Raw genomic sequence first — 16317 nt, 5'->3', positions numbered from 1 at the left:
ACAAACTGAACTCTGTGATCACTTAAACCCACAGCCTGATAAACATTTGATTACTACTCGAAATCACATGAACAATAGGAGTTGACGATGATGAGAACACACGCGTAGGCTGAGAAATATGTTGTAGTAATCCAAAATCAGCCAGCAAAATCTGCATACTGAGAAACAACAGAAGAACAACCATTGAGATTAATGTTAATATCCCCATCTATAATCTTGTACTTCACACAAGATGACAACTTATCAATAACAGTACACAATTCATTTCAGGGGCGGTGGAGCAGGCCAAAGAGTGAGGGGGCCAGGCCAGCTGTAAGTTGAAGACCAAAAAAAAAAAGGTTACAGCCTGCTGACAATAGCTGCTCTCCACTTATATAACTACACCTACACATACGTAGCTAAGTAGCTTGCTACACTGCTTCTCTGAACACTGTGACTGCTCTATTAGAGTATCCGGATTCCTGACTGTTGTATTAGAGTATCTCGATCTTTTCTTGCAAACAGTGTCCCATAAAAGTGTGTGTGTGTGGGGGGGGGGATGGCCCCCCGCCCCCACCGCCTATGATTCATTTAAGGCTAATTGTGGGTTTGTATAGGATGAGCAATACACAGAAGCAATTGCTACTCTATAATGTTGAGAAGTGACAAAACAACAAGCAGTAACATTTTACAGTCAAACACAAAACTTCAACTTCTCAACAAATCAAAGGGTGATCAGGTGACGTTTTTGACGCAAACAAACAGGACCCTGGTAACCTTCATTAAATATCTCAGTGACTGGGGACAGTGCAGCCAAATCCCCCAATGCTACAAACTTACTGTTGCTGTTAGAAACCCCCTCCAGGCCCCCTCGAAAATCCTGCAGCTGGCTATATAGCTACTCCCAGAGAACTCCCCTGACTTAAGACACTTTTATAAAAGCCTTGGTGTAGCCACATGATGAGCACAACCTTTGGCACACAAACTTGTAATGATATATTTGACTGATTATGAATTTTGGAAAATCACCCTTATGGGTGCATTCGACACATTAAATATTTAGCTCTGAAACCCAGCATTATAAGTTTAATTCCTACTCATAAAGAGTAGAATAAACCATAGATACCTTGAATTACAAGAAAAATTTTAGAAATAGCTCTGTTGCAATCTACAGTATTATTGGAATTAGCTACTTGCTACTAATGACAGAATATTTCTTTGATGTAGCTCATACTGTACATTTTAAAGGTAAACAATAGCGAAATTACATTATGTAACCATCTAACTCTTGGTAGCTACGTCAGCTTGCAATTCTTTAAGCTGAGAGTATATGTCTTCAGCTAGCTACCTGTTATAGGGTTTTAATGATAATGAGTGACAAATGTTAAAACACTTCTATATACGTAAACACAGTTACTGTTCTCAATCTAGCTGCTGTATGAGAAGTTCTCATACAGCAGCTAGCCCAGGTTAAAAACTTGCAAGATTGCGGAATAAGATCGTCCAAGATCTTGCAAGATTTGTGCAAGTAAAGGACAAGAATTTAATGCAAAAAAAAATTCTTGCAAGCTTTTTTTTACCTGGGAGGGCTTTATTGGGAGCAAGCAACTTGAAAGATATCCATAAGGAAGGTGTCACATTGACAGTTGATACAACAAATTAACCCAAAAAGTGCATGAGTGCATGGTATTGAGAAAACATATCATCCTAAAAAGCCAACTTTTGCAAGTGCTTACATAGTATATATAAGCTGTTGACCAAAACTTTATTATAGCTACAGTGTAACTATAAAATGCAATTCCAAACAAACTAGCTATCCACATTCATGGCACATGCTTTAATGCAAATATGGCTATTTCTAATGCACTGATTGCAAATCTTTGGTAAAAATTTCACTCTTACATTAGTGTTCACTTTAGTGGCAGACTCCTGTAAGCGTTCGCGCATTAATCGGATGGCTGCAGGTTTGAGGCTGCCTAGGTCCAGTCATGGATTTTTTCTCCTTTCTCCACCTTTTCAAACACACTTTCTGTAACAACTTTAAACAGGCTGTAGGACCAGGTATCCTACAGACCTTCAGCACTTGTGCTGTAAAGCTTTAATAAATAAATAAATAAAATAGTGTAAAATGTTTTCAGCCATAGGTAAAAATAAGAATCACCGGTTCCACATCAGTTTAGAACTGAAAATGTTTGAAGCAGGGGTTAGTTAAGTCGGTTTGGCCTTAAAGAAAGCAAAAATTATTAATCATTAGAATAGAACAAAATATGACATAATGCATGTATGTGCGGTCCATCTTTCTTTGGGGTATAATATAGCTAAATCAAGTTTGTAACTAAGTAGCTAACTCCGCTTGAAGTTTCTTAGTTTACTAGAGTGGCATATCCCCAGTGTATGGAACAGTTAATTGTTTGTTATTTTAGTAGTTTTTCAGTAAACCCGCATTCACTGATGTTTTCTGAGAGTTTAAAACTTAGTAAAACAATTATGTTCCATCTACTTAAGTCAAGTTACTGACATTTTCCTATCAGTATAACTGGGTACAACTACAGTAAAGCAGCTTAACAAGGTGATAAACTAAGAACCTTCAAGCAGTGTAAATGTGTACGCGATTATACTCATGATTGGGTTTGTACATTAACAATATACTGTATATAAACGGGTAGCTGATGATACTGCCACCTGATATATGCCTCCTGCTCCTGATAGCTACTGTGCCCATAGAAGCTATAGTAATCAATTCCTAAGCTTTAAAGATTTTTGTAAAAATTGTTACCTGATTCAATCTCAGACCTACAAAGTTACATAATTTTCAGGGGGGCATGCCCCCAGACCCCCTAAACTCAAGTGTGAACCACCCCTTCCTTAATTTGCAACACACCTTTCAGTCATTTTGTCCAGCACACTGTACCAGCCTTTTGCGCACACATTCCATCTAGCTCGGGTAAAAATGGCATGGTGGTGTTTCACCAATATAAAACAAGCCTTGCCTATGCTACTGTGGCGGGCGGCGCCAAGTTTATTGTTTTTCAACTAGCTCGTGACCGCCTTGTGACTTCCCCGACCACTAATTGTTTGCTTTTGTGTAAACACATAAGTATTGAGGAAACAGTGCAGGGTGTGTCTATATTTATGTGCAGATCTAAGTGGACAATAAAATTACATTAATGGGCATTGTGTGGCTTCCCGTTCTTGCCTTCTTTGTACTATTAGCATATGGATTAGCTGTAGATCTATCACTGACACTGCTCACAGACGCTCCAGATAAGGTAGGACACAGTTGGAGATAACAGAAGATCGCTAAATAAATTAACTGAAATGTTCTTTGCAGGGTGCGGTTTGTTTAGATGGATCTCCACCAGGATATTATCATAGAAAAGGTAATTGTTATTGTTATTAATAACACTTTACAGTGACCAGCATGCATGTAAACTCGTGATATTGCAAGCTATAACGGGTTATAAGGCGTCACCGCCAGCATCAATATTAATTTTGGGCAGCCGCATAAACTTTTACTTTAAATAGCTACTGCAGCTATTGCCTAGATCACCTGAATGAATTATTTCACTTTTAAGGAAAAGGTGTGCATCTAAACATAGCAGAAGGACAACTCCGAGGGGTTTGAGTCCCTCCACTCTTGTTTAACAGGGTGCATAGTATTTTATGTAATAATGAATAATAATAAAATCACCTCCCGCCCGTATGGAAATCTGAATTTTTTTGGATGAGAAACAAGTAATCAAGTTTGCCTGGCCTTACTGTAATATTATTACCTAACGAAGCACTAACGCGTTACACAACTAGCATGTTATTGTAATATTAAAGTACTAATGTGTTACTTAACTAGCGCATTACTATAATATTATTACCTAATGAAGTACCCTTGTACATTGTGTATAACTAGTTACTTCTGAACTGAAGTAATATAACTGCAATGCGTTTCATCGTGGTGGCAGTAACGAGTAATAAGAAATATATTACTTTTTAAAGTACTAACCCAACACTGTCAACAGCCACTTTAATTAATGAGTCTAGGATTGGAAGGCTTATACAGACCATTTCAGCATTCTAGGAGATGCACAATAGGATGCCATCTTTCAGTTTGAGGGGTTATATTACTTTGTTACCACAAAAGTAATAATTATTACATAATGCGTTACTTATATATAACGCGTTACTCCCAACACTGTATATAGTGCACTCTCTACAACATACTTGTGCTTTGGCTATAGACATTCTCAAGGATGAAATCACAGTCTATAATGCTCAATAATTTTGCCCTCACTTTTCCTGTAAAATATTGTGAAATTCAAGGTTGTATAGCAACTTTATACAAGACCATGAAAGAGATTGCACATGGTATATCTATAAAATAGCCTGCATGATTCGATTTTTGAAAAAAAGAAACCATGTGCCTGGAACCCAGTGAATCATTTGTATATTACTGTGCGTACTTTTTAACTACAACAACTCTGGATAGGATCTGGCTAAGTAGCAAGTTTCATCCGGTCCTTTGTGTGGAGCATGAAATTTAAAAAATAAATTTTGCATCTTGCATAATACTAAAATCATCTGTGAGGACAACAATTGTGCCTCCGGTTTCATGATGGATCTAGCAATGGGATACTACAATGAACATTCTACATTGGTAAGGGGATCGATTTTGTAAAAGTTGATTTTTTGGATTGAGGACCCTATAATTAGCTACTAATTTATTATTATTTGATTATATAAACAGAACATTCAGTCAGAGGCACTTTTGACATCGGACATCTTCATGGTGGAATTCTCTTCCTGCTAATTTGTTTCAGGACATCTCTGAGTTTCGTGGCAGCCTCTGCACTGCACTGTTACAACTGATGTGCTATGGTAACACCCTATAATGCTATGGCAGCACCTAAAGTGCTAAATTTTGACTGCTCCATGCATTAAAAAATAACACATCTAAAAAGCACCTCTACAGTTTTAATGGTGTATAGGTGGCTGGAAACAAGCAATATAATATTAATAATGATGGCCTAAGAAAGAATTCAACCTACCCTTTTAAGTAATGAGTCTCATAGGATTAGAATTGGTAGGCTTCAGTAGTATTGCCAGAGATACTGTACCACGAGCTATAGACCACGTACAATCTAGGGTGTTGTTCTCTATAAAGTTACGTACACATAATAAAATACCATTTTGAGGGAAAAACACATGCACTCAATGCTAGGAAAATGTTTAAAATACCAACGTAAAAAGATTGTATATATTGGAAAAATTGACATACTAAATAATAGCCGGAGTACTAGTACTGTTATAGGTAACAGTATACGGTACACAAGAATAATTTTGCTGTGGCTAGATATTTTGCTTAAGGACGGTTTTTGTTATAGGCTATTGTACAGGAGCTCTCTATACTTTTGCCTTCACTTTTACCATAAAGCATAGTGAAGTTCGATTCAATGCTGTTGTACAAGACCACACCTGAGATTGCACATGATCTATACAGAAGGAGTAGCTATAAACAAGCAAGCATGTAAACATTAAAATTATCTTTTGCATATGCAAATCTATAGTAAAATAATTACGCATACACAATATATCCACAGTTAGTTGTGACGCAAAAATCTGGCCATAATAATATTATAGTTACAGCCATGGTGCATAATTGTTTGTATGTGGATCAGTGTGATCATTGGCCACACTACAGCACATATCGTACAAGTACCACTACTTGATGTTGACTGTGTACGGTGTCTTACAGGTTCCACTCAGCCTAACAAATGGATTATTTACATGAAGGGTGGAGGATATTGTGCTGATGAAATGGAATGTGTAAAAAGGAGTTTCACCGACTTGGGATCTTCAAAGAAATGGCCAAGCACCTTATCAGTGTCAGGGTTTTTATCAGATGACTGCACTGAAAATCCTCACTTTTGTGGATGGTCACTAGCGTGGATCCCATACTGTGATGGGGGGATATATTCTGGCAATGTGTAAGTGCATGTACGTACAGACAAGTTTCATGTAGTCTTTGTGGCTATATAGATTACATCCAGTTAAGGTTGGAACTGATACAATCTACTTCAGAGGGATTAGAGTTCTTGATACTGTCGTTGGCACTCTTCTTACAGCAGGAGTGAGTAATGCTGAACATGTGGTACTAACTGGAAGCTCTGGTGAGTGAGTGATATACATAGCAATGATGATCATAGTTTAAGAAAAATACTATTCTTTAGCTGGTGGTCTTAGTACTTACTTGCATGCTGATCGTGTTCGTAAGATGATTCCCAGTAACATTCCAATGCATTCATTGGCTGATGCTGGGTAAGTAGATATGAAGAATTGTAAGTGTGCATTCGGGCATGCATGCATGATATTATGGTGGAAGCAGGTGTTACCTGTGCATTCATAAATACTTCATGTGCTCACTGTAACTAATTGATACCCAGAAGTACAGTACTAGTCCATTCAAACTTGCCAGTCCTTTACAATGACAACACACTATTATGATAAGTGATTGGCTGCTGGTTGTTTTTGCAAAATTCTGCATAACAGACTGGGTAAAAAAAATATGCAGTCTACATAAAAATTTATGCACATTTTGATTGCTTAATTTGGTACACATTGAAGCAAATCTCTATTTACCATCACATTTGGCTGTCCATGGAGAGTGAGAAAAGTTTTGTTTTGTGTTCATACAATGAAAGGCACACAAGTTATAGGTGGTTGTTTAAGACAAAAATTAGAAATTAATTTGAGTGGGGATCATGGAAAAAAACAACAAAGAAACAAGAGAGGTCATCTAGCTATACTTATTAGCAACTCTGTATATGACTGAGGTAGGAATTAAATGTCTACTAGTCTAGTAGACATTTAATTCCTACCTCAGTCATATACAGAGTAGCTATATATACAAATATACCCATGACCGAAGTAGGGATTAAATTTCCACTAGCATATAGCTGCAGGTATAGATGACCTCCCTTGTTTCTTTACTTATACTGTATGCTTTTATTACAATTTTTATGGTGTAAGTTACTCAAATTCTAGTCACTGCATGTATAGCATGGATGGGTGGGTATATTTTGCAGGTACTTTATTGATGCTCCTAATGTAAATGGAGAGTACGTGATACAAGAACATGCAAAGTATGGTAAGTCATTGAGTATCCCATGAAGTTCAAATTCAGTGATATATGTGACTGCATGGGTCTGCCAAAACCCAACATGTTATCACACCAAAACTAGTTTTATCCACACTGGCTTTAATTTGTCTGCTATCCAAGGCTGCTTTTGTATGAGGTAGATAATAATTTGAGGTGTTCCCATGGCTCTGGACTATAGTGTTCGTGTGAGCAGGTAGAAATGGCACAAAACCTTCTTCGGAATTGGGTAACCAGTGCACGAAGTATTTCAACCATCAGCATCTCCATGCATACCTTCCAGCATGTTGCTCTTCCATTTCTGATAGCTATTAATTTCTCGTCAATAGAGCGGTAACACCTGATGTCACAATCGTTACATAATCACTTCCGCGGGGCAGAAAATGTATGCATGCCATTGGGGCACGGTTTACTTTGCCTGAGGTTTGTTGAGACTGTCTTAATGAAACCATGTTGTCATGAAGAAGGAAGAGAGTAGTATAACAGATATTTATTAGTAGTGCAGGTTAGTTTGATCCATGCTGGGAAAGTTATGGTTGATAATTGGCAAAAAATGTGTGGGCACAAGGATTTTGACACTTCTGAAAAGTGTGATAGAAGAGTCCCACAATGCTTATATCGACAAATTGACATACAATGGTTCATTATTGTTCATTCTTTCTTACTGAAGTGTTGTTTAGTGACAATGGCTTTCTCAAGTTGAGCCCAAAACAGCCAAAGTGGCACCAAGCGGCACATTCACCTGAATTGTCATTATTAAAATTTTTACCATTAACCTATCATCATAGCCATTTCTTGGCCGCCACCTTGGATTTCACATCTTTTTTCACCTTAGCTTTTCTGAGGGCCGCAGTTTTTTTTTTTACAGCTTGGCTGTTTTGGTATTTAATACTTTAATATGTGATGAGATTTGCAAAAAGATGTCTTCTGTGCACATCCAACTTACCAACTTTGATGATTCATCACTTCAGATTGTAAATAGTTATTGATATGGAGTGTAGTCAGCTGTGATCAACAACACATCATAATGGATAGACAAGATTTCAGGTTTGTGTGTTTCTAGAACACTAAGATTACACGATCTTCCAATAGCATGTGTGTAGAAGACCCATTTTTGAAGATCCAGTCACATAATAATACCTGACAACTTCTCATTGACAAACATGTTGGGTTCTGGCAGATCTGTATGGTCACATATTTATACTTGATTAATTATTTAGCGTTTAACATGCAAAACTCTACTGGTGGAATGAATCAGGATTGTGTAGCTGCCTATACCAAAATGAATGAAACATGGAAGTGTGGTTTAGCTGATGTTAGTTTAGTTTCTGGTATAGAAAAGCTGCAATTTAAATTTTTTTGTAGTATAGTTATCAATACATCAAGTCACCGATGTTTACATTAAACTCAGCCTATGATACGTGGCAACTTCATAACACGCTACAATTAGGATGTTTACCACCTCAGTGTTCTGCAGAGCAAATGAAACAGTTTGAAAATTATGGCAAGGTACAGTATAATGTGTGTTAGCTATTTTAAAGGCATTGTTGTGCTTTGTAGGAATTTATGGCAGCAGTTAGACCAGCTATCCAGTCTGCAACCAATGGAGTATTCATTGATTCTTGTGTAGTACACACTCAGTCCACAAGCTCAAATAGTTGGAAACAGTTTAAAGTGGACAATCAAACTATTGAGGATACATTTTATGCTTGGATGACAGGAAATACTGCTGTTTATAAATCTAAAGTGGTTGACTGTGCTTATCCTTGTAATCCAACTTGTTCCAAACCTGCGATTTCCCCAGATGAAGTTGTTTAATATGGAACTGTTTACTGCAAATTTGTGGATGTCTTTAGGCATCGATATACATGTGCTTTGTCTTCTGTTATTTATTTATTGCTTATTCATTTAGTCAGTACAGATAAATAAGGTATCGGATAACTTATGGGTGGTATATATCTATATACTCTTCAGCTGCCCATGCTGGGGTGATCACGGTATTGTTGCTCTGATAAATGCCTACCTCTAGGTGGTCAGGGTTATGTTGTGTGAATACCTGGCAAGATCTCCCTTCCTATATTATTATTTAATAGTCCTTCTACAAGGACAGTAGCAAGTGGAGTGCTCCAGACTTCTACAATTAATCTACGTAGATCTTTAGATCTCATGAACTGTATAAGATATTTAATAATGTTGACGTGCGTATTATGTAACCTCCACGATGCATTAAGGACATCTACAGGTATGCACAAATATAGGTTTGAATGAGGGAGGATCTGTTAACAGCTTAGACCTCCCTTACAACATTTACAGCAGATGAACAGATCTGTTCATCAACAGTCATCCATTACTGTATTGGTTAATTCCTACTTTATAATTAGCCATGCTGGGAATGGGCTATATATTTATATCATAAATTTGACTGAGTGATTCCTTACCTATATCACTGCTGTAGGTGGCACTATATCTCTCAATGTCTTTTAGGACCTTGCATAGGACAATGGGGTTTAATCAATTCCCTGTACTATTATCCAATCTTGCCAATAGTCTTAAAATGTGACCCTATTTTGGAAAACCATACATTTGGGCACATTGGTCGAATTTCTTTATTATTGCTACAATGACTCATTGAGTACTTATCTACCTTGTGTTAAAATTTGGTCATGATACAATGAAGCATTCCAAAGATATGGCTGATTTACTGTCTTAGTACATAAACAAACTAACTTTTCAATATCAGCTTATATCGACACTACTGTATAGTGATTAGGTGTAACAAATAATGACAAATCACTTTGTTTACAAAGATTTCCATTCCTACAATCTACAGTGGATAAAAAGAGATCCTGGAGAGTTTAATCAATTTATGGTCTAAAGACAAGGGAATGTTTGGTTTTAGGGATGAACAAATCACCTAATTTGTAAATTAATTGCTGTCCCACGCACTGTGAAACTACTACATGGTCTGATATAATTGAGTATATCTCTTTGAAAAAAGTAGCTATACTGTAGGTGTGAAACTTCATAGCAAGAAGGTTAAATAGTTGCTTTATATAACAGAATATGCAAAAAAAATTAATTTAAAAAAATCACTGAAAATTTCAATTGAGTTTTCCCATAAATAATATTTTGCATGTTGCCCAAATGCATGGTTTTCCAAAATATGGTCATTATGCTTATGATTATAAAAGTACCAGTAAAGGCACAGCCATTATACCAGATCAGCACATACCAGTACAAAATTAACAATCAAGTAATTATCTAATAAGAATTTACAGAATAGCGTTAACTACAAATGCAGGAAAAGTGCTCTATAATCATTACGTAACCTATTAAAGAAATATTGTGAACTACAGTTTAATCTTGAATGATATTTTAACAGTTTGAACTGGTGTCCCCTGGTGATGGTGGTATTGGTAAAGGTATGTAGTGTAGAAAAATCTGAGCTATTAAGAATACTGCCCGGTACAGTAGTACCATGTCACCTCAATGGCCAGAGATGGTAACTGGAGTATTGAAAGTCTCTCCTCATAGGGCTTATCTCTAATTGAAGGTAGTAAGCATGTAGCCCTATGTTGGATCTTTTCTATAAAGAATGGCCCCCTAGTGAATGCATTACAATATATTATTCAAGCATACAGTAGGGCGTACCAAAGCTGTAAATAATTTAATCAACATATTGAACATAATCAGAATCTAGATGCCGGATCTAAAGATCTCCTGATCAGTGCTGGCTTTTGAAGCAACCTCTGTGGTGTGTGAATAGAACTTTAGTTGATGGTCTAAGACGATACCTATAGGTCCTTGTGAGATTGAGCACATCCAATATTATTATAACAGCTAATGTGGGATCTTTGGTCACATGCCACTTTTTGAATGTTTACATGTGGTAAAGCTATGCTGTTAACCATTGATCAGGAGATCTTCCGATCATCTAGATTCTGATTATGTTGATTAAATTATTTACACTTTTGGTACACCCTGCACTTGAATATTGCAATGTGGTGTGGGGTATTCTTTAAAGAAAAATAGAAAAGATCCAATGTAGGGATATATGTTTGCTACATTCAATTAGAGACAAGCACTTCCGCAAGGAGAAAGGTTATGTGTACAGCTGATCAGATGTTTGAGAACATGTAGTATCTGTTTTCAACATTTGTTGACCTCTGCAAGGCACATAACTTAGTATCTAGAGAAATCTTGTGGCAGCATTGAAGGAGCATAATTTTCTTTCAGTGATGTTGTCAACAACAGATCTTAATTATCATTATAGCATGATTGCTGTGATGAGGATTATAGTGACATTAATGAGGCCCTCTGTTGCTACAAGGAACTGATTGTCAGACTGGTTCCCAGGAGCGGATACAGGGGGGGGGGGGGGCTCTTGACCCCCCCTCCAAAAATTTTTAGTATACCAAGATCGAAATACTCTAATAGAGCAGTCACTCTAATAAAGCAGTCAGAGTATTAGAACAGTGTATTTAAGAATTTTTATGTACTTTATTAGCTATAAATGCATGGTTGGTGAGGTGGGCAGCTATTGTCAGCTGGCTGTGATCTTTTTTTTTTTTTTTTTTTTGGTCTCACCCTATCAAACCAGAGACAATGTAGTGCCTCAGTTCATTTTTGACCCCCCCTTTCCATAAGTCTGGATCCGCCCCTTGGTGCCATGGTACATCCTTGTTTCAGCCCATTTCAAATGATGATGTCAGGGTGTCAATCAATGTCCTGATTCCTGAGGCTATAGGATCAAGGGAGAGATCTGGTGGGAGATAGCAAAACTTATTGAAGAAAGAGGTGATTGCAAAGTCAAAGTTTGCTGACAATATATACACAATACAAAATTGTACACAGTATAGAGTATTGTGACAACAGCATCACATAGGGACTTGTTATTCATCCTCCAGTTCCTATCTGGTAAAGCAGATAGTAACAATAAAAATACTACATAGAGTTAGTGCCTGAAAACAAGTACTACTAATACATTTGAAAGATGAAATATTTACATAACGTACAGATTAAGGGATCATGCAGTGGCAATGTCTATTCGTTTTATAAATCAAAGACATGCCATCGGGTGCTTAGCTAGTGTAGTTAGCTAACATATATTTACTTTGAGAAGATTTTCATAATAGCTGTATTTAGGAATGTGTCAAGCACTAGGCAATGGGGGAACAGATAACATCTAGAGAATTGACTTAATTGTCTTGAAATGAACGAGAGAACATTGATATCTATGTATCCCTAATCTATCTACCATTGATCTTGAAACATTTAAACAATCAACTACTCCTACTTTGTAACTGTAACTTAGCACTTATTGTATTTATTGTAACTTAGCCCTCACTGTAATTTAGTATTCATTGTAATTCTAGCACTTATTGTAACTTACCACTTACTGAAATTTAGCACTAGTTGTAACCTAGCACCTATTGTAACTTAGCACTTATTGTAACTTAGTACTAATCATTATTGTAACCTAAATTATAGGCACTTATGTTATTGTAACTTAAACTAGGCACTTATGTGTACGTACCTTGTACATTAGCGTAAAAACCCTGTTGGGTGTTTGCTAATCAATAAATAAATAAAAATAAATAAATATTGTTCTATACCATATGCGTATTTTGTACCATACGCGTATGGTACATACCATATGCGTATACGCGTATGGTACAACCATACGCGTATGGTACGGAAAATCGTACCATCTGAGTATAGCTAACCTGGTATGCGTATAATATCAAGCAGAAGGTTTTTGCACTGCCGTACCTATTGACTACGCCTGATGACACTCTGCTTTCATTTCTGTTCGGGGAAGAGGGAGGGGGGAGGGGCTAGTCTTTCTGTTCATTTCATTTCATCAAAGTATCTGACATTTCATCAAAGTATCTGACAGTTCCACAAAATACATGCAATAGAGCCATCACCCATATAATTATGATGGTTTATGTAAGCACCTGTGGATTATTTTCTTGATGTCTTCTGACTTTTGTACATATTGATTTATTGCCTCATCCTGCTGTCTACTGCCTTATTTGTCATGGATTTCCATCTTGCATTTTTATAATAAATGACTTCATTTATCCACAGTGTAATTGATTTGAAAGTACACAAGCTGGTATACTGTATGCGTTCTTTAGAATAGTTGAGTTAAAATGACCAGATTTGTGAAAAGGTACCTTTTCCACACGTTTTACATACCAGCAAACAAAATGATGTAACACTTGACTCCTTACACTGATAAACTTGCTCTTAGTATCAAAATGCAGATAGATACTAGCTACTGTACACTCATGGATAATTGCATGCAGGCACAAATTATCTAGCTGTTGCATAGCAACTGCACACACTGACAACGTGTGGTAAATTTTAATTTTTGTTTCTTCTTCCACACAGTACATTGTGGCTGCAATTGCTACACATATATTGCTTCTTATTGGATTCATGATCCATTGTTGATACAATGAAAATTCAAAAACTAGGCCATTATTACAAGTGCTACTCCTCCTTCATATCTATAATAGAGTTAATGATGTAATGTAATGATGTGACATGATGTAATATAATGTAATTTATGCATACCTGTAACATTAATATTGTGTACTGTAGTTGTAACAGTTAGTTGTTATTGTGTACTTTCAGTTATTGATTAATAATATTATATACAGTAGTCTGTTTTGCCTATAAATGGACTTCCCTACAATTAGAACAATACCCACACATAATATTTATGTGTTTACAAATACTCCTGAAGATAGTCAAAGATTAGTACAATAATTAAAAGCTATATAGAGCGATATTACCCAAAACTCTACTAGGGGTTTCTCTATATACTTGTATATACGAACTTTGTAAAAATGTGTTTGGGTTTAAAGGTGCCCAATTATCCCTTCAACATAAAACAAGAGCAGTATGCTCCTTGCCTTACTCAGAAACTGAAATTTGAAGTTTGATCTTCTAAAGCATTATTTAGGACAAAAGACATTCATTTCTTTTAGGCTGTAGAATTGTGCCAGCATATTGATATTCACGATTTTTCAATGAATATAACTGGAATGCATAGTGATATAAATGCTAAGCCAGTAGAGGTAGCATTGTAGCTAAATATAAACATAAGATTTTGATATAATTATCCATATACTGCTGTCTGATTGGTTACAACATAGCAACCATATTAAATAATTTGCATCCATTGGCCAATTTTTTCAGGCATATATATATTATTTCATTAAATATTTTATTCTATTGTTGCTACATATAATCTATTGTTTACCTTTAATTTGTTAGTACACTAGCTTCCACTTAAAAATGGATATTTATGCCTGGTGGCACTAAAGGTGTGTTGAACAGACAATTTTAATCAGATGAGCTCGAGAAGTACAATGTATAATGATTGCTCAAACAGAGGAAGACCTGGAGAATGCTGATACAATAACATTGAGGGAGGTATATAGCAAAGAGATATAACTGTAGAGAAAGTAATGTTTTTAGTTTGCAAATTAATGTAAATCTGCATGGCTGTAGCTTATAGCAATATTAGACATGCTATACTCTAAGACTGATGTGCATAGTAATTAATTGTGCAATAAATTTTTTAAAACTGTAGTTCGCTGAATCTTTGCTATTGAATGAGGCATGTACATTGCCTGCTGAGATGAAGTAGGAAAACATAACATGGCAGAGATTTTATGGTGAGTTTATGAGTTCTACTGTATAGTTCAGTAATGAATGTATATTAAGTAGCATTGTTTTATTATTGTTAAGTGCGTTGTATAGCTACTTGCTACTTACTGTCATGCTTGTGGAAGGGAAGACAATGTGTTTAGCTACTCTTATCTGAATGTACTCTTTAAAGTTAACAACATCCACATTAATTTGCGCTTGTAGGTCCAGTGTGATGAATATACTATTTACAGTATGTATAAACAAGAAAAGTACGTAAACAAGACATTGGATCTTCAAAAGAAGAAGAGTGTACATAGTATATAAAAATGCAAATACAGTGAGGAGCCATGCTGCACAACTGATGACACTTACGAAGTTCATTTTTCCAGTTATTAGCTTTGCACAAGCAGTATATGCATATGTGTATAATTCAGTTAGAACTTACTAGCTACCATGCATGTTGTAATTGCTCTCCTTGCTTATTTACCCAATTCTGTTGTAAATTGTCAGTTATCCACACTTATAATTGAGTATATATATATAAGACCATCTGCATGCTTCTGATAGCTACTGTATAAAGTAGCATACATGCACAGTACCATTTATGTAAAGTTCTGCAGACAAAGTGAGATCATGTACATAAGATTTAGGTACATTAGTATAGGATTATAGTGGGAAATGCATGGGCATGCATGGCAAGGATAAAATGCATGCAGTGTGCTGATGAATAAATTTATAGTTAGCTACGTTACAGCTCAGTATAGTAAGCAGATTATTGTGTTGTGTTCTAAGTTTGCTCAGCTAGAAATGCTTGTAAAGACAGCCCATTGTAGCTAGGTGATGGCAAGGCTAGAAGATACTGAGAAAAGGCATAATACGCATATGGTACGTACCATACGCGTACGTCTATACCGTACGCGTATGGTACGGAAAATCGTACCGTACGCGTATGGTATGTACCATACGCGTATGGTACATACCATACGCGTACGGTACAAAATACGCATATGGTATAGAACAATATCACTAATATCATTAGGAATGTCAGTGTACCGTATAGAGGTAAACTTTGGCGAATTTGTAGTGAATCCTAGAGGGATAGTTGTCTAATAAATAACCCTTAATGAAAAAACGAGAAGTCAAGATATTTAAGTACTGGCTGAATGCAGAGGAAGTCCAGGTTCCCAGGTTGTGTGGCTCCTCAGGCACTTGCCTAGACTGCAAGCTGCAAGGGGTAGTCACCTCCATACCACCAATTGATGAGCCTGCGACCGGGATCAAGATTTAATCAAGCGATCAAGTGGTATTTTTGCACTGAATCAAGCGATCAAGGCGTTCGCAAAAGTGGCGATCAAGCACCTTTGGAAAGCGTTAAGCTAAATTTTTTTTTTTTTAAACCTAATTTAATTTATAAATGACAAAAAGCAGAAAAAAGAAAAAGCAGCTAAACCTACAGAGCCTACACAGGCCTACAAAAACACCGCATGGACCGCCAGCATACACACAGCAAAACCCCCGGACAG

At 36.4% G+C, this 16317-nt stretch overlaps 1 protein-coding gene and 1 long non-coding RNA gene across 2 annotated transcripts; both read left to right on the top strand.

Moving 5' to 3' along the window:
- Positions 1-3086: 3086 nt before the first annotated feature.
- On the top strand, positions 3087-9037 carry LOC136240802 (uncharacterized). Its single transcript, XM_066031862.1, has 9 exons — positions 3087-3248; positions 3311-3359; positions 5726-5957; positions 6010-6140; positions 6201-6288; positions 7056-7117; positions 8347-8441; positions 8492-8635; positions 8687-9037. The coding sequence occupies exons 1-9, from the start codon at positions 3147-3149 to the stop codon at positions 8942-8944; spliced, it is 1161 nt and encodes a 386-aa protein (XP_065887934.1). The 5' UTR covers positions 3087-3146; the 3' UTR covers positions 8945-9037.
- A 5293-nt stretch (positions 9038-14330) lies between these two features.
- On the top strand, positions 14331-15319 carry LOC136241265 (uncharacterized). Its single transcript, XR_010694228.1, has 3 exons — positions 14331-14575; positions 14736-14820; positions 15017-15319. It is a non-coding gene; the product is annotated as an uncharacterized lncRNA (long non-coding RNA).
- The last annotated feature ends 998 nt before the right edge of the window (positions 15320-16317 follow it).

This window comes from Dysidea avara, chromosome 12, assembly GCF_963678975.1.
Source record: "Dysidea avara chromosome 12, odDysAvar1.4, whole genome shotgun sequence".
NCBI classification, from domain to species: Eukaryota; Metazoa; Porifera; class Demospongiae; order Dictyoceratida; family Dysideidae; genus Dysidea; species Dysidea avara.
Note: the sequence above shows the minus strand (reverse complement) of the source record. Positions and strands in the feature narration are given on the sequence as shown.

Bases quoted from the DNA above. Each gene is read 5' to 3' on its own strand.
- LOC136240802 (XM_066031862.1), top strand. From the start codon at position 3,147: ATGGGCATTGTGTGGCTTCCCGTTCTTGCCTTCTTTGTACTATTAGCA. The intron at 6,289-7,055 runs GTAAGTAGATAT...TATATTTTGCAG, and splicing joins CATTCATTGGCTGATGCTGG to GTACTTTATTGATGCTCCTA. The intron at 8,636-8,686 runs GTACAGTATAAT...TGTGCTTTGTAG, and splicing joins AGTTTGAAAATTATGGCAAG to GAATTTATGGCAGCAGTTAG.